Here is a 20,529-nt window from a genome sequence, read left to right as displayed (position 1 = left end):
AAGGACTTGTATGCATGCATATAAGCATAACCAATGGACATAAGACACTGGGGGATAGGGGAGGCTAGGGGACTGTCTAGGTCGGGGGGCGGGGAGGAATGGACACATATGTAATACCCTTTGTAAAAAAATAAATAAATAAAAATTAAAAAAAAAAGAAGTTGGCCATCTATAAACCAGGAAGTAGGTTCCCACCAGACACCAAATCTGCTGGTGCTTTTATCTTGAATTTCACAGCCTCATGAATTGTTTGAAATAAATTTATGTTGTTTATAAGCCACCCATTCTATGATATCCTATAAAATAAAAGGCTAATATCCAAATTATCCTCTCAACAAGAATTCAACCAGGAGTTTTACAGGAGGCTGGGCCAGTTGGCCAACCACCTGCAGCCCCTCCTCCCAGCCAGCCACACCCCTGTCACCCTCCCCCAATCAGGGGCAGGGCCGACCAGCCAACTGCCCCAGTCCCTACCCCTAGCTGGCCCCACCTTTGATTGGCTCCCCTACCCTGATCAGGGGCAGGGCCAGCTAGTCAACTTCCCACCTCCCCACCCCTGGCCAGCCCAGCCTGATCGGCCCTGATCAGGGCAGGCAGGCTGGACCCCACCCATGCATGAATTCATGCACCGAGCCTCTAGTTGTGATAATAACTGCCTAAATGGACTAAGAAGACACCATCATATTTAGATTTGAAACACAACACTCCCTACCCAATTTCCTTGCTTTTTTTTTATTGACATATCCCACCATATAACATTCTATATATGTTACTTAGTTTTTGTCTATCTGTAAGATCCATGAAGAACGATATGATTTTGTCACTCTTGTTCAATGCTCTATTTTAGCATCTATAAACAATACACAAAGTTGTATAAGTGTTTATTGACTGTATTAATGCTTAGAGCCTAAGTCTTGAGGAACAACTACTTGAGGGTCTATGGCATATTTGGAAGTGCTGAATTAGTATCTATTTAAGTGTGTATATTGTGAGCACAGGTGGAGTATGGAAGGACAAAAGGAGATAGCACACACTTTCCCCTGAAGTGGTTCTAACCATTCATGAGAGGCTGGGTTATAAATTACAGTTTATCGCAGCACTAATCAAAAGAGATATGATACAAGCCATATGTATTATTTTAAAATATCTTGTAACTATATTTAAAAAAGAAAAAATAAATAGGTGAAATTAATTTAAATTATGTATTTAAAATTATATATGTAAAATATTTCAACATGTAATCAACATAAAATATTTATGAAATAGTCTATATTTTTGCCATAATAAGTTTTAGAAATCCTGTGTGTATTCTACACTTACAGCACATCTCCATTCCCACTAGCTAAGTTTCAAGTGCTCAATATCACATGTGGCTGATTGCTACCATATTTGATGGGGCAGCTTTAGAACCTCAGGCCAAAGCTGCTCTGTCCCTTTTAATAATTAAGCTAAAGGTAGGTGAATGCATGTTTGTTCCCGTTGTCTTCTGTAAAAAACTCTTTATTTGGCCCCAAGATGCTCTTCACTCTCTCCTTGAAAGAAGATGGGGATGGTATTGCTCTCTCTGCTCTTTTCATAGAAGAAACCAAGTGGAGGGATGGTGGTGGAGGAAGGTACTGCTTACTTTGAATATAGATCCTTAGGTCATGAGGGGTCAGTGACATCAGCCCTCAATTTTGGCTGCATCTCCTCTTCCCTCAGCCCATGGTATATAGTTAGTTCTCTCTTACCTCCTCCTATATGCCTTCTGAAATCCCCTTCTCCTTTGTAGAGCAAGGAAACCTGAAAAATTCAAATCACAAAGATGAAAATAGCTTTCAGCCCCAGCAATATTTTTTTTTCTGTACTTTGAATGTCTCTTAGCTTTTCCTTTGTATTCTGATAAAGATCTTGGAGAGAAGTCACATGTGTATGCTTTTTTCCACACCTTTTCCTCTTCTCTCTAAATTTGTCTGTTGGCCTCGAGCCCCCAGGCATTGTAAACCCCTGGTCCACACCCTCTTTTCCATTAGGAAACTAAGGATAGGACAGGTCCATGTTGACCCAGGATGGGAGTGTCCTTTCCCCACCAGCCCTAGTCCAGCTCTGGACTACCTCTGGTCTAGTCCTGGCTCAATCCAAGAATCCCTAGGATACAAAAGGAGAGGAGACTCTCAGCGGCTAACTGCATAATTTCACTGCCTTGCACATTTTCTCAGTGTTGCAGCATGTTGGGAATGGGTGTGAGGATGATAACAAGACCTCTTTAGGATGGTTTTATCCAAAGGCAGCTTGGCTTGGGGCCCAAGTGTGGAGCCAATGACTTCAAGAATACCAAATACCAAGGGTTGGTAGGGTCCATAAAGGTTGATTCATCATCCCCACATCAAAAAAAAACAACAGAGAAAATGACTTGTTCAAGATCACATAGATAATTAATGGCAGAGCAGAAGCTAGGACCAAGAGTTCATGATTCCTAGAGTCAAGTCCCCACCTTTTTAGAGTAGTTGACTTCATATTGTTCTGCTCAGAGCCAGTGTGATATGCATGGGCGCCTCTCATGCTACTTGTTGGGGAGCGGTTTGGAAGTTTTAAAAGGGCTGAACTTAATATTCTGAGCCAGAGAGCATATATGCTCTTATCTGTTTTATTTGCATATTTATGTATATGTGGGATGCATATAATATTTCAGTTTATTTTGACTCTTAAGAGTATGGTGCAGGAGGCAGCTGATCGATGTTTCTCTCTCATCGATGTTTCTATCTCTCTCCTTTCCTCTCTGTAAAAAATCAATAAAATATAAAAAAAAAGAGTATGGACTTTAAAGCCTGATGACCTGGATTCACATGGTGATTTCCTAGCTATGTGGTTTCTCACAAGTTATTTAACCTCTTTGTACTTCAGTTTCCCCATTTATAAAATGATAATAGTAATCAATCTCAAAAGGCCCTTGTAAGAATTGAACAAATGAATACATTCATAGTGCTTATATTAGAAGTGGGCACATAGTGAGTTCTAAATAATGTTAATTATCAATATTAAGAAGAATTTAACTGCTTTAGAAAAAAATGTGAAAACCACTGCTTTGCACCCATTTCTTTTCTCTTTGGCATTCCCTGTCAATATCCCAGCTGTCTACAGTTATCTGAAAGCATCCCAAGGCCATCCATAGCTTGTACCTGCATGATGTCAGGATTTGGGCAGTGTGGATCAGATTATTGGATGAAGAATATGGAGAAACAGATTGGCAAACAGATTTTTACTAACCTAATTGTGTGAACCTAGGCAAGTATTTCCACTTTTCTGAATGTCACTTTTCCTACTTCTAAAAAAGAGGGTTGAATTAGCTATGCTAGTTGGTTCCTATGGGATCTTTCAGCTCCAAATGCCCCTATCTGAATCTCCTTGTGAAACCCATATTCTGACACTCTCAAGTGTAAGTTCTCTTTTAACCACCAGATCAGGAACACCAAAAATTTCAGGTTTTGAAGACCAGAGTCTTTGCTGGCAACTAAGAAGGAAGAACATTTATCTGTCTGAAGGACTCAAGTCCTCCAAGTCATGTTCACATTGCATTCATGGCTATAAACAAGTCAGGATTGGGAAATGTCTGTCTCCCTGGGCTGCACTGCTCCCTCTCTTTTTCCTTGCTTAAGATACACGTTGGATGTTGGGATGTCACTGTTTCTACTGCTGTCAGCATTCTTGGAACCATTTGGGTTCAAATGAGTTTCATGTTAAGAAATCAAACATCAGTGGGACATCAGAAGAAACCTGGAGGCCAAGAGCCTCTGTGGTTTTTTATCTGAACCCTTTTGTCTTTCACAGTATCCTCCACACAATTATTAGTGACAAAAATTAGCCTAGGAAAATTTATCTCCAAGTGAACCCTCAGTCACTTAATTTTAGACCTGCTCGAGGCTTGGAACAGAGTTTAAGTACTTTTACTTTTTTATCAAACTCTTAGAGATAAGGCTCAGATTTGATGAAGGAAATTAATGAATATGTTTTCCAATATATTGGGTCCTCTGTGTTGGTCCATTTGCATACATTTACATGTTATAATTTCTAAGTCTTAAAAGTAAGTCTATCTCATGGCTTACAGCATGTTCTGGGCTTGCCACCTCCACACCTCTGTTCATGTGGTGCTCCCATGCTGGAAAGTCTTCAGGCATTTTCCCCCATCTCTGCCTTAAAAAGCATATCCATCCTTCAATGGACCATCTTAAATTTTACCTCTGTCATCTAGAATCCCCAAAGGCTGGAAATAAAGGGAACCTCACATTCTTTCATTTATTCTATTTGTTGATTCATACAATGTGCCACCTGCTATGACAGATGCTAAGCACACACACACTGATTAGGGTGTGTCCTCTGCCCTTATGTAATAGGGAGCAGAATGATATATGATATTTTAATATAGCCATGTTCTTAAACATTTTGGAGTTGATATCAGAATTAGGTTCATTTGTAACTTAATACCCTAAGTAATAACCAAGACATAAAGATGTAGGCACAATCCTGATCTGCTACTGCAGGGATCAACAAGGATCTGGTATACTACCTCAGAGTCCAAGATGGCTGCTCAAGTGCCAACCCTCACATCTAAATCCTGCCATTTAGGAAGAGGGAAAGGAGGAGAAGAAGGTCCTTGCCCTGAAAGAGACTTCTAATTATATTTAATTGGAAATTTAGTCACAAGGTCACATCTAGCTGCAAGGGAGTTAGAGTAAATAAATTTTTATTCTGGGTGGCTATAACTAGCACAAAATCATTATTTTATGAATACTAAAGAAGGGAAGAACAGATAGTGTTTTCTATGTCCATTGTCATGCTGTTGAACATTCTTAAAACCATCACTTTGAGCTTTCTTTTTCCTTAAAAATCTTTATTGCTGAAAGTATTACATAAGTTCTCCTCCCCTCCCCCGCATTAAACCCTTCCAGCCCACTTCCATCCACGCCCGCCAGGCCGTCACCACCCCATTGTCTGTGTCCATGGGTTATGCATGTATGCATACAAGTTCATTGGTTGATCTCTTTCTATCTATCCTCCCCTGCCTTCCCTCTGAGGTTCAACAGTCTGTTCATGCTTCTATGTCTCTGGGTCTATTTTTGATCATCAGTTTATTTGGTTCATTAGATTCCACATATGAGTGAGATCATGTGGTACTTATCTTTCTCTGACTGGCTTATTTCACTCAGTATAATGCTCTCCAGGTCCATCCATGCTGTTGCAAACAGTAAGCGTTCTTTTTTATTGTTGCATAGTATTCCATTGTGTAAATGTACCATGGCTTTATTTTAATTTCAGAGAGAAAGGGAGAGGAAGAGAGAGATAGAAACGTCAATGTGAGAGAGAATAACTGATCAGCTACTGTTTTCCACAGTGGCTGCACCAGTCTGTATTCCCACCAGCAGTGAACTAGAGTTCTGTCCCTTTTCTCCACAACTTAACTACCACTTGTTGTTTGTTGATTTGTTTATGATAGCCATTCTGACAGGTGTGAGGTGATATCTCATTGTCATTTTGATCTGCATCTTTGGGGTGATTAGTGACTTTGAGCATTTTTTCATATGTTTCTTGGTTTTCTGTATGTACACTTTGGAGAAGTGTCTATTTAGGTTATTTGCCTATTTTTTAATTAGATTGTTTGTCTCTGGGAATCACCAGGGTAGAACAAACAGCAATGGCTGCCAGTCAGCCCTGCACCAGAGGTCCCCGGGTCTCCGCATCCCCCGCCCCTGTACAGGAACAATGATCACTGCGAGCACCTATGAGAGAAAGCCATCCTCGCATTACTGTGCTGATGCCAGATAGTCCAGTTTCTCCCCATATGTGTCTGTGTCTCCCAGAATCTCTCCCGGAACTGGAGTTCAGAGCAAGTGGGAGCTTGTATCTCCCTCCCGATTAAAAGAGCAGCACATCCAGGTGCCAGCACTTTCCACACCTCTGTACCTCTTACCATTCTCAATGGCTTTCTTCACCTCTCTAGTTGCGGAACTTCCACTCAGCCAGTTTTCCCACGGTTCTGGGTGGTAGCCATTCTGCCTTTTAGTTGTAATTTTGATGTGGTTGTGAGAGGCAACAAGTACTATGTACTGGGTGTTTACCTATGCTGCCATCTTGGTTCTCTCTGTTTCCCCATTTTTTCTGTTTCTTTTTTATTTGTGTCTATGTATTAGAAAAACTTACTAGTATATGACTCACAGTCTTGCTGGGGTGGCCTAAAATAGTGGGTGTCCTGTGGGGTTCAGTGGTTTAATCTCCTTGATCTCCTGAGTGGAAGCTCTGGGAAAGTCCCTTGTGTGGATTATGTGGACCCTCATGTTATAATTGAATCTTGATTGCTTGTGTCCTCTTTATGGATGGGCTTGGCTCTCAACCTGGCTAACTATAAGACTCAACTCCAACCAAGTCATGTAAACTGTTGTACTGGTGCTAACAGAACAAAACAAGACAAAATAAGACCAAGCTGAAAAAACCCACTACCACCACCACCAACAAAAACAAGAACTGAGAAAAAGAATAAGAAAAGTTTTGGGTTTTTTTTTGTGTTTTTTTTAAAAATATATTTTATTGATTTTTTACAGAGAGAAAGGGAGAGAGATAGAGAGTTAGAAACATCGATCAGCTGCCTCCTGCACACCCCCCACTGGGGATGTGCCCGCAACCAGGTACATGCCCTTGACTGGAATCGAACCTGGAATCCTTCAGTACGCAGGCTGACTCTCTATCCACTGAGCCAAACCGGTTTCAGCAAGAAAAGTTTTTTAAAAAGAGGCTAAATGTGTAATAAAAGAAAAAAGGAAAAAAATAGATAAGAGAAAAAGAAAAGGAAACAGAATATGAAAGGAAATAAGAGAAAATAAAAAAGAAAAAGAAAAGAAACAATAATTTTAAAATGTAATGATAAAATAAGATATAGAATAGAAAAATAAAAATGAAAAATTGAATAAAAAAGAAAAAACACATAAGAAAAGAGAGAAATAAGAGATATGAAAGAAAAAAGAGAAGAATAAAAAGTGAAATAGAAAAAAAACACTAAAGAAAATATTTTTAAAAAGTGGAGTTCACCTCAGCAAATTTTAGTGCCTATTGTGATCACTGTTTGAATATGCTGCTTGTGGAGTTCACTGGATAATGCTCTGACATTGTCTGAAGCTGGCTATGGTGGTGTGCTGGTCCTGGGCCACACAGGGTGGGTCTCTGTTACAAGCCAATATCAGTTGCTGTCCCTGCCTGGCCCTCAGTAGCCTGACTAACGCTTACCAGGGTAGAGTCCCAAGTAGTCTGGTGGGGAGGGCCTTTGGAACCCAGAAGCTGGGTCTGCCTCAGGCCTGTACCTTGAATGTTGCAGCTCTCAGCTTCCCTTCCTTGCCCTATAGAATTGTGTTCAGGCAGGGTTTCCCAGATCCTCTCCATATCTCCTCTTATCTTTCCTCTGTGGTCTCTGTTCTCAATAGTTCAGATCACAATACTTCAACTGGTCTCTCAAGCCAATTGCTCTGCAGTTTAGCTCCAGTCCATGGTTGGGAGCAAAAGGATGGAGCTTCCAGCTATTTTACAGCCATCTTGGAATCCAATATAAACAGTCTCTATTTTCAGATTGACATTCTGTGGGTTTACCATATGAGAAGTGCCTACACTGCAAGTGCCCACATAAATTTATTGATTGTGTCTTGTGTCTACACAGAAGTGTAGAAAAACAAAGTAGATGTAATTTGAGATTGCTTGTAGTCATTCAAATGCATTTTCATTTATAAAAGGAGAGCAGTGATCTGATTTTTGCATGATAGGAGATATAGCATTCAAATAAACAATTATCCTGGATATAGAAATTTAATATGCCTAATCCATTAATCACTATGGATATTAGCTTAAATTGTTTCGACAGTCATTATATGCAGGGAATCCATAGGGTTTTAAACAGTTTACATGGAAAAGAAATAAGGATTTTAGATGACAGAAAATTTGATAAGTATCAGAGACATGATCATGTGGATGAGAATTTTGACTTATATTATGTGACCCAATAGGTAAAATTAATGGAATGAATTTCTCTTACAAACTTTTATGAACAGATGTTTGTGCTTTCCTGGTTCTTATGAAAAATTTCTTTCCTAGGTGATACCTGGCTCCAAGTCCTCACTGTATCCCTTTGTTGAGTTCTTTTCCTTCTCTGAACCAAATTTCCTGTATAAAATTATAGAAATAAATATAACGATCTTCAAGTGTCATATAAAAACTATGGACCCTTATCCTGATGGCAATAGCAATCCTGGTCTGATTTGTCATTCCTGCAGATGACAACCAGGTCTTTGTGCAGACCTACTCTTCTGCGCCACTGGTGATAACCGTGTTTCCTGGAACGCAAGAGGTGGTTGTGCCATGCCGAGTTACTTCTCCTGATGTCAATGTCAAGCTTCAGTTGGTAAGTTTCATTATTAGGGTCTCAGATAGAGAACTTGCTGTTATGTAGATTATGAAATGTAAAGAGAGTAGGGGACAGTATTTCAGTCTCATTTCTTGCTCCATCTGTGTTGTGTCTGTCCCTTTGGAGCAGCATATAGAAGCAGACATAGTACTATTTTACCTTGGAGCAGTGTTACCACAAGTTTATAAAAACTAGGGGGGCGGGGAGACAATGGATGCTTAGATGTCCTGTAAGACCTCATGTAGATTGTATGTAAATGTTGTCCATGTGCAGAGCTCTGAGGCCAGAGTGGTTATTTTTCTTAAATAGAGAGAAAATGGTGGATAGTTTTCAGGGGAATACTCAAGAAGAATAGAGAAAGGGGAAACAAACCCATCTATCTTGATTAGTTAAATCAATCTTGGTGATGAATGGAGTAACATATGTCCTTTGTAGATAATTTTCACATCTACCACAGCTCTCACAATCCATAGGTGCATAACATTACTACAAATTTTAAAATAGTTCATGTATATCACCTCCTTTGAAGTGCATACATAACTCTCTGTAAAGTGGATAGGGCTGGTTTATTATTTCCATTGTACCATATTTGCCGGCGTATAAGACGATTTTTTGGCCCTGAAAAATATGCCTCCAAGTGGGGGGTCATCTTATACGCCAGGTACACTTCAGATAGACTGCCCATAGTGCTTGCCCCGTGCCATAGTGGCCTCCCGATGCCCGCCCACTTCATTCCACATACCGTTCAGGCATCAGCAGCGCTGCTGGGTGTATGCTCGGCTGTTATGCGATTTTGCTGTTATGCGATTTTACCACACTCGCAAAATCGCACACAGCCGACCATACACCCAGTATGATAGCGCAAAATCACGAATCGCGATACCATACTGGGTGTATGGTTGGCTGTGTGCGATTTTGCGAGTGTGGTAAATTCGGGTTACCGTATATTTCTTTACATATGCATTGAAGATTCGCGATTTTGCGCTATCATGGTGCCTGTTAGAATGTTGAAGAGCTCGCACTTGCGCACTAGTGAGGTCCCAGGGAGATGCTGATGCAAGGGTGGACCAGACTGCTATAGTGACAGGGCGGGCAAACAGGGAGCAGGGACCAATCAAATCAGGCTTTGTATACAGCCAACAGCCAACCACAATACTGCCCCATTGTACAGTACAGCATAGAAAATGTCGACCAGTCAAACCCCTATCATCCCTATCATGGCACCAAGATGTCGTTGATGAACTTTTAATATCAGATGATGAAGAGGAGTTTGAAGGCTTAAAATGTTAAAATCAAATCTGATATTGTTTTACCTTTTATTTGGTGTGTGGAAGGTGTGCGGAAGAGGGGGTAGTCTTATACGGCGAGTATATAGCAAACTCTGTATTTTGAGTGGAAATGTTAGGGGGTCGTCTTATACGCCCAGTCGTCTTATACGCCAGCAAATACGGTATATATAAGAGATCTTAGGCTTAGAGAAAAGGAAGAACTTGCTTATGATGTATATTTCATTAAGTGTCATAGTAAAAAGTAAAAATTGGGTGTTCAGATTCCCTGTCAAGTGTTTCAGTTATTATCCTGTGACCTTCTTTGGGATGGAAGATTATCTCTGCTCCTCTCCTGGATGCACTGTTCCTCTGCACCCAAGCGTTTTTTCCTTTTCTTGTTAGGAAAAAGGTGTGGACCTCCCACAAAAGCAGGCAAAGATCATTTCACTTTCTTTCCTTAGAGGGAATGTTAGCATTTTTCCAATGCCTTCTGTCAGTACCACTGTTAAAGCTGTGATATGGGTCAGCCCGGAAATTATGTCTGGTAAAACAACTGATGTGGCATAAGAAAGTGCAAAAGCCCACAGGCAGAAGAATTTAACCTCTAACAATGTACAGAAGACTGTAGACTCCATTAGCCACTCCCCGAAGACCACACTATCCTGATTGAAAAACCCTCCTCTTTCCAGGCTTACCTGACCCTAAGGTTGTTAGAAAGTTCGTTATACACTCAGAGGAGCAGTCCTCAGAGCCATGTGGTCATTCTTCCTTCACTAAGCCACCAGCTCCCACTCTTCCCTGACATTCTATCTGCTATTTCTAAAGGGAAAAGGAAGATGGCTCCTTGTCTTTGGGACTTGGTCCAGAAAGAAGCAGTGGTGTGTGAGGATGGGTGGAGCAGGGAGGATGCAGTCTGCTGTATAACTTATATGCTTGGCTGTCCACCTCATCCTTTCTCTACCTAGTGGCAGGGAGGGTGTTCTGGCACACCCAACAGGCTTTTTTCCCCTCTTCCTCTGGTAGAGCTTGAAATCACTGCGTCTCTTTCCTCTGCTAAAATGAAGCACTAGGCAGGGAAGGGACTGAGCTGTCTGATTCAAACATCCTTTTCTAAAATTAAACCCCGCTAGGCAGCCAGTTTACCTCCAGAGGATGTGTCAGGGTATGAGAGTCAAGAGAAACCTGGGATTTGCTTTTTCCTAAGGCCTTAGCTGCTTTCATTAGAGTAGGCAATTTCATAGTATCCAAAAATCTAACCCTTCCACTAAAAGGGGTTTCAAAGACACCAACCTATAACATTCCACTTCCTTTTCTAATCACCAACATTTCCCACAGTTCAGGTTAGCTTCTTCATTATCTCATTGTATTCTGGAAAAAAAAATCAACTTAATGCTGCTCTTAAAAGAGCTGTTAGCTAAAGACCTATATCAATCCTTAGACACCACTTTCATTCTGAAGCTTGACAACTATAATCTGAGAGGTGAATTAAAGAGGTGCCCCTGAAGAGGATATAAGAGGATTTTTATCACACTATAAATAGATCTTGAGCTAGTCTCTAGAATCAGGCAAATTTCTTGAAGCCCACAGAAAGAGAGAGCTTCTGGACTAAGAATGAGGAAACCTAGAGCTCAGGTTGGATAATGATCCTTAACCAGTTAGGAGACTGAATATGGATTATGCCTTGTAAAATACAATAAGTTATATAGGTGAAAGTACTGTATAATCATGATCATTAGGACTGGAAGTAAATTTCTTGTCTATGTATTTTCTACTTCCTGCTCTGTCTTCACAAGACCCACATATGTGTTTGCATTCCCTTTCTTGTACTTAAGTCTCATCACTGGATTTCAGTGACACTCAACAGGTGGAGGAGAGAGAAGAGTGCTCCTTTTCCTAAAGTGTAGCTTCATCAGAAGTGAACTTTAGTTAAAAGCAAGCCAACAGTATATTTAAGGGAGTTTACCCAATGGTAAGAGTAACCAAATCCAACTTCATGAAGAAGGAAAATAGAACTCATTCTGAGGTCAAATTTAATATAATTTGCTTCAGTCCAACGCATTTACCAAGTTCACTCTGTGCAAAGCACTGCCCAGATATATTCATAGAAAATTACCATAAAAATTACCACAAAATGAGTGGCCTATAGTAATATATTCTCTCATAGGTCTGAAAGCCAGAAGTCTGAAATCAAAGTGTTGGCAGGCACATATTTCTACTGAAGGCTCTATAAGAGAATCCTTCCTTGTCTCTTCCAATATCTGGTGGCTCCACCCATTCCTTGGCTTGATGCTGGTCAACACTGGTCTCTGCCTCTGTCCTTACATGGTCTCTCCCTTCTGTCTCTATGTATGTCTTCTCTTGTCCTGTCTTTTATAAGGACACATATCGTTGGATTTAGGGCCTAGACCAGTGATGGCGAACCTATGACACGAGTGTCAGAGGTGACATGCGAACTCATTTTTTTGGTTGATTTTTCTTTGTTAAATGGCATTTAAATATATAAAATAAATATCAAAAATATAAATCTTTGTTTTACTATGGTTGCAAAGATCAAAAAATTTCTATATGTGATGCAGCACCAGAGTTAAGTTAGGGTTTTTCAAAATGCTGACACGCCGAGCTCAAAGGGTTCGCCATCACTGGCTTAGACTAATCCAGGATGATCTCATCTCAACATCCTAAAGTTAATTATATCTGCAAAGATTCCTTTTATAAATAACATCTCATTCAAAAGTAGATATATCTTTTGGAGGGGTTACTATTGAACGCATTACAGGCTGTTACCAGTGCCAGGTACTCTGCTGAGAACTTTATTTGCATTATCTCATTTAATATACACAATTGATGTTCTCAGGGTTCAATTCCTGATTTACAAGTAGTGTGGTATTCCTGTGTGTGTGTTATAAATAATTTGTTTGTTTGTCTAATTTCTCTATTAGATATCTGTATGTACCAGACACAGTGGGAATAGAGAGGAGAAACAGATTACTTTCCTGAGTCAGTCTTTTCTGAGGATTTAAACTGGTGACACACTGGGTCCTGATAAATAACTAGAAGCACTTTAAGTGGATAATTGGGCAAAGAACACAAATAGAGTATCCAGGAATATTGGTTGAAACATGAAGTGTCCAGGATTATTGGTTGAAACCAACAGAAATCCAACCAAACCTAACAAACTAGAACTAGTAGGTAAAATGGAAAGCATATTTTAAAAAGAAGAGTATGGCTAAACCTCAGGGACATGTGTTCAGTAACAGCTCCTCTATTGAATACCACAGACTTGCTTCTTTCACAGGGGGGATGTGGTTATCTACAGTATATTAAGTATTTATTGCCAGAGAACAACCGTGAGGCATTTCTTATGTGACCTCAAATTAAAATATAATCACAGGGAAGGGTTTTGATTGCCCTACCTAAAATCTGATGCCCATTTCTAGACTGATTACTGTGGCCAAAGGGGAAGGATTTATATGAAAATGGCAGCTCTCACACAAACTACATAGTTAAAGGAAATGTTTGTTTAGTGTGAGAGGGATGTCAGGGATGGTTTGTAGGAAGGGGTAGAGACAAAAATAAGGAAAGGTTCTTATTTTGAGCAATTGTGTCTAATATGGATAATGAAGTGTCTAATAGAGATAAGGAAAATCTAATTTAGAATGGAAGGGAAGAGGAAGGGCATAACAGATTTTGGAGGTGAAATCTTATAGCAGGTTTTTTTTTTTAACTATTGACATGTGGTGTCAGATACTTCTTTGTTGTAGGGTTGGGGCTATCCTGTGCATTATGGGATGCTTAACAGCATCCCTGGCCTCTACCTACTAGATGCCAGTAGCATACCCACCTCCCTCCCCGCCGCAAGTTTTGTCAACCAAAAATGTTTCCAAACATTACCAAATATCCCCTGGGAGCCAAACCCTTCCCCAACCCTTCATTGAGAGCCATTAATCTATAGGGTTAATTAAATGTACGAGTTGCTTTCTTAGGACTGAGGCATTAATCATTCAAATGGAAAAAGTATTAAGACACAGAGTATTTCAACTCTGCAATCAGATAGTTCAACATTTTAGTATCTTACCAGTACTTTGAATTTCTGCAACACTGAATTTCTGCATAAACATGCAAAAAACTCAAGGTGTTTTGACTCTCCTTGATTGTTATAATTTATCCCATATGTTACTTGTGTTTTCTTTATTTTATTCTATTGTTTTTTAATTGTCAGATTCCCTGGGGACATCTGGTAGTTAGGTACATTTATGTTATGGTGAAATTACTAATGGTAAAAGGGCTTCTCAAAGAGTCCCAACAAATATTCTGGTGAAAACTGATATTTGAAAAATTATTTTAAATGCTTTAATTCAATAGTTAATACTTAAGAAGTAAAACAAAACAAAACATGAAACTAAAAAAGTTTGACAAACTTTCAACCCTAGGTTTTGTGTTATTAGACAATATGTGATGACCTTGTCCTGATATTAAAAACCTGGAGATGATTATGCTAAGTGAAATAAGCCAGTCAGAGAAAGATAAATACCATATGATCTCACTTATATGTGGAATCTAATGAAAAAAATAAACTTATGAGCAAAATAGAAACAGAGGCATGGATACATGGAAGAGACTGACAGCTGTCAGGTGGCAGTGTTTGGAGGGACTGGATGAAAGAAGGTGAAGAGATTAGCCAAAGAACTTATGCGTATAACCCATGGACACAGACAACAGTGTGGTGATGGCCATAGGGAAGGGGAACAGAGGCTGGATGGAGTTGGGCAAGGGGAGGAGAAAATGGGGACATCTGTAATAGTGTCAATAACACTAAAATTAAAAGTTAAAAAGAGAAACAAATAGCCCTAGCCAGTTTGGCTCAGTAGATAGAATGTCGGCCTGAGGACAGAAGGGTCCCAGGTTCAATTCTGGTCAAGGACACATGCCTGATTTGCAGGCTCGGCCCTCAGTTGGGGGCATGCGGGAGGCAACCGATCAATGATTCTCTCTTATCACGAATGTTTCTATCTCTCTCTCTCCCTCTCCCTTCCTCTCTAAAATCAATAAAAATATTTTTTTTAAAAAAAGAAAAAATAATAAGTCTCCGAGTAGTTCTTGTTGGATAAGGATAAGATAACCGAACTGTGGGTCAAAAAGAGATAGAACCTCAGTGTTAGAAGAGACCTTAGAGTCTAATTTTCGGCAAAAATTATCTTATAGCACCCTGGACAAATAGTCATTCAGCTATTGTTTCAATACTTTCAGTGACAGAGAAGTCACCATCTGATTGAGCCAAAATATGCATCACTGTCATTTCCACTTATTGGTCGCCATTATACCCTCTGTTATACACAAAAGTTCCCAAGTAAGAGTTCTTCAAATACTAGGAAAGAGACACTCCATCCCCAACCAATCACTAACTCCACCTACCACTTTCCATCCTCAAGTGTTTCTTTTGTCCCCCTAAAAATGTCCTGTTTCTTAAATGATTCCTTATACCACAAGGCTTCCAGAACCTTAATAGTTTTTATCATCTTCTTCTGACCATGATTCAATTTGTAAAGATCCTCCTTAAAATATAGGGTCGTTTCTCATATATCAGTGGATATAAATTAGTATATTCTGCTGTGATGGACTTTGGTAAAATATATCAAGTGCTTGGAAAATGTCTGTACACTTTGATCCAGTAGTTGTTCATCTAAGGATCTTGTCCAGTGAATAAGCAAAGATCGAAACGTAAAGATATTCATTGTCACACTGCTTTAAATAAATCAAAAATTATTACAACATAAATATCTAACAATAAAAGAATGGTTAAATAAATATTAGAATGCCAATATTATACGGTCATTAAAATTGTTTATGAAGAGTTTTTAATAATATGAGAACATGCTAATTATATAATGTAAAATAGGAGAAAAACAGGATAAATTGTATATACTTTATAAGTACAGCTATGTAACAATATATACATACATAGAAAAAAGACTGTAAGTAAATATGTTTTATTATTCCTAGTGGCTATTTCTGGATTATAGGTCATCATTATTATTTTTTATTTATTTTCTCCAGTATTTTTTAAAAATGTTCACAATTGGTATGTATTACTTTTATATCAATCAAAAGAAGATTTAGTAATCCAAATCTGTTTAGAAACACACTAGCTGAGAGTAAGAATTCAGTTTGTGCTGTTTGCAGCTGGATCCCTATTGCCTATCACATAATAGATACTATTAAATATTAAATGTTTGATTAAATGAATGAGAGCACAAGCTACAAATGTACTTCATGTGGGCCATTAAGTTCCTTAAAGTCTTTTTTCATATGTCCTTCCTTACTTGAGGCAGAAAGAGCCACCTACAGTAACAGAATGTAAGTAAATATCAAGGGCCCTCATGAGAAGATGTGGAACCTGACAGCTGCGATTCTCTCACATATCTTAAAAAGAAGGCCCAGTGAATCTTAGCATAGGCTTTTTGGCTCTAAATATATCCAACAGAAGAGATATAAGCCTTAATATTCAATCCAATAATAAGCAACCAGTTTAGCAAGGTGTCCCCTATGAACTTCATCTGTAAAATGAGAGTAACATTAATACCTATCTCATAGAGTTATAAAGATTAAATGAGCTAATACAGTGCCTGGCACATAGTAAGTGTTTGGTGTTTATTACTATAAGTATTATTTATTGAGTATCTACTCAGCCCATCACTGTGCTAATCTCTGAGAAGAAAACAAAGGTTAACCCGCACAGACTCAATTCTGAGGAAACTTGGGTGGGTACGGGGGGAGGGCAAGCCACTCCTCTCTGTGGCTTCAGAGCAGATAGTTTGGGTATGATACTGATGACTGGCCAGAACTTTACATGTATGTGTTCCTATGTCCTCCTTTTTTTCCCCATAGTTACACTCTGCCACATTTTCCTATGGAAGCCAAAACTGGAATCCCAGGAAAGGCTTCATTGTGACCCGACCCTCTTACCACTTCTACAGCACCATGCTCCAGTGTATTGCCGAAGTTAATGGGAAGACACAGAAGTCATTCTATCTCCCACAGCGTCTGGGTATGTGATCTTACGTTTTTAGGTTAGGAAATGGGATCCTGTTGCTCCTGGTAATCATTTCCTATTTGTATAAACCTTACTTCAGCTATAATCTCTTCCGTATTATTTAATAACTAGTGATTCTAAGCTTTTATTTTAAGAACTGTATGTATCTCAGTAGAAAAAACCCAGACTAAGTTCTGTTACTGTTTGCAGTTGCCTGCTCAATAGATCCATAAAATCAATGGTTTATCAGTGTCTAGCAATAGATACTTAGCTTTTATAAGTTTATCCTTGCAAAACTATGAAATGATGGTACATATCGTGGCTAAACAATGACATCTTGGAACTTTATATCAATGCTGCTCTGTATAGAAGTGAAAACAGGTTTCTAATTCAGGGAAGACCCTTTGCTCAGAGAATTCAGAAATGTAGTAGAATTAGCCACAGAGGGGCTTAATGGCTTTAGATCAATAGGAGGAAAAACTTTCTGATGGAGAGTTTATTAAACTGTGTATATGATTTCCTAAGCAGGATTGCAGAATTATTTTCATTGAAAAACCTCAAGAACTAGAAAGATAAGCCTTGGCACCACCACCAAGCCTCTTGATATAATTTATATAAAATCTTATCCACCAGTTTCTGAAACATGGATTCTTCTGGTTTGGTTTTGAGTCTACGTTTCCATATAAGAAAAGGAATGAGAAATTGAGAATTCTAAGAAGTACTCCATAATCCAGATTTTTGTCTCTTGCCTTCTTTGTCAGTATTATGCCATATGATATATTTTCCAGAAACCAAGAGAGAAAATATCTCCATCAGATACAACCACCAGAAACTTCTCATAGGAGATACCCTTTTCCTGCAATGTGTTGCAGAGACCACATTCAATGGACGAATCAAACTGAACTGGGTATTCAATCGGCAAGATGTAAGGACAGTATCCCTGCTCTAACTCTTCACAAATCCACCCACATCCTCTCTCTTTGCCATTCTCACTCAGTTCCTACTTTGGGTCAAGAAGTAGGCAAAGTGCTAAGAAAGTCAATGAAGTTGAATTATAAGCAGCTTCTGCATTTAAGGAAGCCACTCTTGTAAGGGACTTGCATTTCATTTTTCACCACATCATGGTTCATTAGTTACGTATGTAATATAATAGAAGTGCAGGATAAGTGTCATGTTGCCATAGGGATTTTCTTTGGCTTTCTGTTGAGCTGTGACAAGTTAGGTACCTAGGAGTGCTCAATAATCTCAAGTGAAATTATTCTCTTTTTTTTTATCACCCCACAGTCCAAGACAACACCCAGGTGCTGTGAAATTAAAAGAAAATTGTACCAAGGATCCCCTGTGTACAAGAGTTATAGTAACTTGACCATTTGGAATGTAACTATGGAAGACAATGGTTTGTACATTTGCAGGGAAGAAAACAATACTGCCCTGCAAGCCAACATCACCATCATAGTGTACAGTACGTAATACTTTTACTCCTGACTCTTCCCTGAAAACTGGCCTGCCTACTCTTTTCCCACTATATATAAGAAATCACTCAGATATATCTTCATTTTTTCCAGTATTACAGTCTCTAAATCTTATAGTCCAAATGCTTTGGTGCTTAAATCAGAAAAGCTAGCAAATGTCAGGCAGCCCCTTCTCTGTTCTTTCACTCTGGCATGGGGATTGTATGCTAGAGAGCATTGTGATTTAACTTACATACTTTTACATCCTGTTGGCTAGTTACAGATGTATGTTTTAGGAACTTAAGGTGAAGTAGCTCATTAGTATTTTGGTCCATGTAAAGACTAGGTTCTTGAATCTTCTATCTTTTTTGCCAATTTTTTGTGTGATCTTGGATAACTTGTTGCACCTCCCTGGGCTTCATTTTTTTCTCATCTATCATCATCATCATTTTTTGCATCATTATAATATAATGTTTGAGGTTGCTTCTGGCTTGTTTTTCTGATATCAATGTGACCATAGATTTCCTAGTGAAAATAATTAAATGAACTTCAGCTTAACCTACTATGAGGCGGGGAGGGGTCTCTCTTCCCGTGGCCAGCACAGACGGAGAGAACATGGGGGTTGATGAATTCTTGTGTAGAACATGAGGTTTAAGGAAAAATGAGTAAAACAAGACTCAGACAGACGTAGAGGGAAAGCTGAGCCTGGGTGTGGTGTGGCGCCTGCCCTCTGATAGATGAACAGAGCCCCTCCCACACGGTGGAAAGTTTATTTATACTCAAAGTAACAGGAAGTTACATCACATCTGGGTGGGCCTTGAGTTCCTGGCAACATAATAGGACCCACCCCCCTTAGCACCTGGGCAGGAAAGTCAGACTGAGTGGCGTCCTAGCCTCTTCACTAGGACAGCCCCCAGGGCATGGCTCTGCCTGCGCCCTGAGTTCAGTTGATGATATCTAAAAAAAGCCTGAATGTGCTAGCCAGCAGCCCTCCATATCTCCCCCGATTTTTATATTTAAGCAACTAAAGTTAAAAATAAAACTTAATATCAAAAACAAAACTTTGAATAAATAAAACTAATAAAAAAACAATAGCAATGCAAACAAAACAATAAGAGGGAAATCAAACTCTAGCTATGTTAACATTTTTAGCTACTAACTGAATATCTCTTTTGCTGCTGGTGTATTTATTCAGAGTCCTTAGGCTTGGCTGTGCAAGGCCTTATAGAAGACTGGCAGGTAGCCAGTGTTAGCATATCCAGAAATATGGTTGAGGCTATAACTTTCACCTCCGCTGACTTTAGTTGTTAACTTCTTCAGCTGACCCTATGTTGACACTTCAGTCTTTTACGTAGTTTTCGTTTTCCTCTTCTGCATCACTGTCATCAGGGCAACTTTCAGTCCCTCGAACGATGGGACAAGCAGCTTCTCTGGGTCCATCATAGTGATGCACGTAATGCTCTGGCATCCAGATTGGCTGAGCTGTTCCTTCTGGAAAGGTACAAAACACAACCTCTTCCCCACATTATTATTGAATCTGATAAAACTTTTGTCTAGTTTTTGCTTTCTTCAACCAGGCTAACTTGGCGGAGGCTATTGTACAGGAGGCCTGATGCCTTCTGGCTGCTGTACAACCCTCTGCATCACAATTCAAAAAATTTAAAATATAAAGCAAACTTTAAAATATAAAAATCATGACAGAGTATATATTTGAGGTGACACATAACATCTGTCTCCCCCTTTCTGTTTTAATAATTGCATTTTAATAGTACAATTGGTTTACTTCATTATTGTTTGAGAATTATAAGGGATACTAGTTTTATGACAAATTTGATATTGTTGACAAAAGTACTGAAAACAGAATTAGCGTACATGGATCCACTGTCTATTTTTATTTATTTATTTATTTATTTATTTATTTTGAGAGTTTTAGGTTGTTTTCTCTTTTGTAATACTTCTTTTCCTAAGATTTTCATGAATGAAAAATGGATATATTCACCTTTAAAAAAAGGTATAAATCAAAATCAAATTATTTGTACTTTTAGCATATGCATAATGGCTAAAATGTTTAGTCATTTAGTGAAAATGCAAATAAGATGATTTCTGTATAATCTCCTCCAAGTGTAAAATACATTTAAGAGGTTGTTTATTTATTTTTTATTTTTTTTAAATTAAATCTTTATTGTTCAGATTATTACAGTTGTTCCTCTCCCTCCCCCCATAGGTCTCCTCCACCCAGTTCCCACCCCACCCTCTTCCTTTACTCCCCACCCACTGTCCTCATCCATAGGTGCATGATTTTTGTCCAGTCTCTTCCCGCATCTCCCACACCGCTTTCCCTCCCCCAAGAACAGTCAGTCCATT

The 20,529-nt window shown here is 39.0% G+C and overlaps 1 protein-coding gene across 1 annotated transcript in view; it reads left to right on the top strand.

Annotated features, from left to right (window-relative positions):
* Positions 1 to 8,285: 8,285 nt before the first annotated feature.
* LOC107184067 (vascular endothelial growth factor receptor 1-like) overlaps positions 8,286 to 20,529 on the top strand; it is a gene marked incomplete at both ends in the record, with an annotated part of 61,062 nt that continues 48,818 nt past the window's right edge. Inside the window, 4 exons of the mRNA XM_015567730.1 lie at positions 8,286 to 8,413; positions 16,570 to 16,729; positions 17,503 to 17,639; positions 17,999 to 18,176. Coding sequence (XP_015423216.1) covers positions 8,286 to 8,413; positions 16,570 to 16,729; positions 17,503 to 17,639; positions 17,999 to 18,176 — 603 coding nt within the window. The remainder of the gene's footprint in view (positions 8,414 to 16,569; positions 16,730 to 17,502; positions 17,640 to 17,998; positions 18,177 to 20,529) is intronic.

The sequence above is a fragment of the Myotis davidii genome, unplaced genomic scaffold (genome assembly GCF_000327345.1).
Source record: "Myotis davidii unplaced genomic scaffold, ASM32734v1 scaffold2184, whole genome shotgun sequence".
In the NCBI taxonomy this organism is placed as follows: Eukaryota; Metazoa; Chordata; class Mammalia; order Chiroptera; family Vespertilionidae; genus Myotis; species Myotis davidii.
The sequence above is the reverse complement of the archived record's forward strand: the minus strand, read 5'-3'. Positions and strand labels throughout refer to the sequence as shown.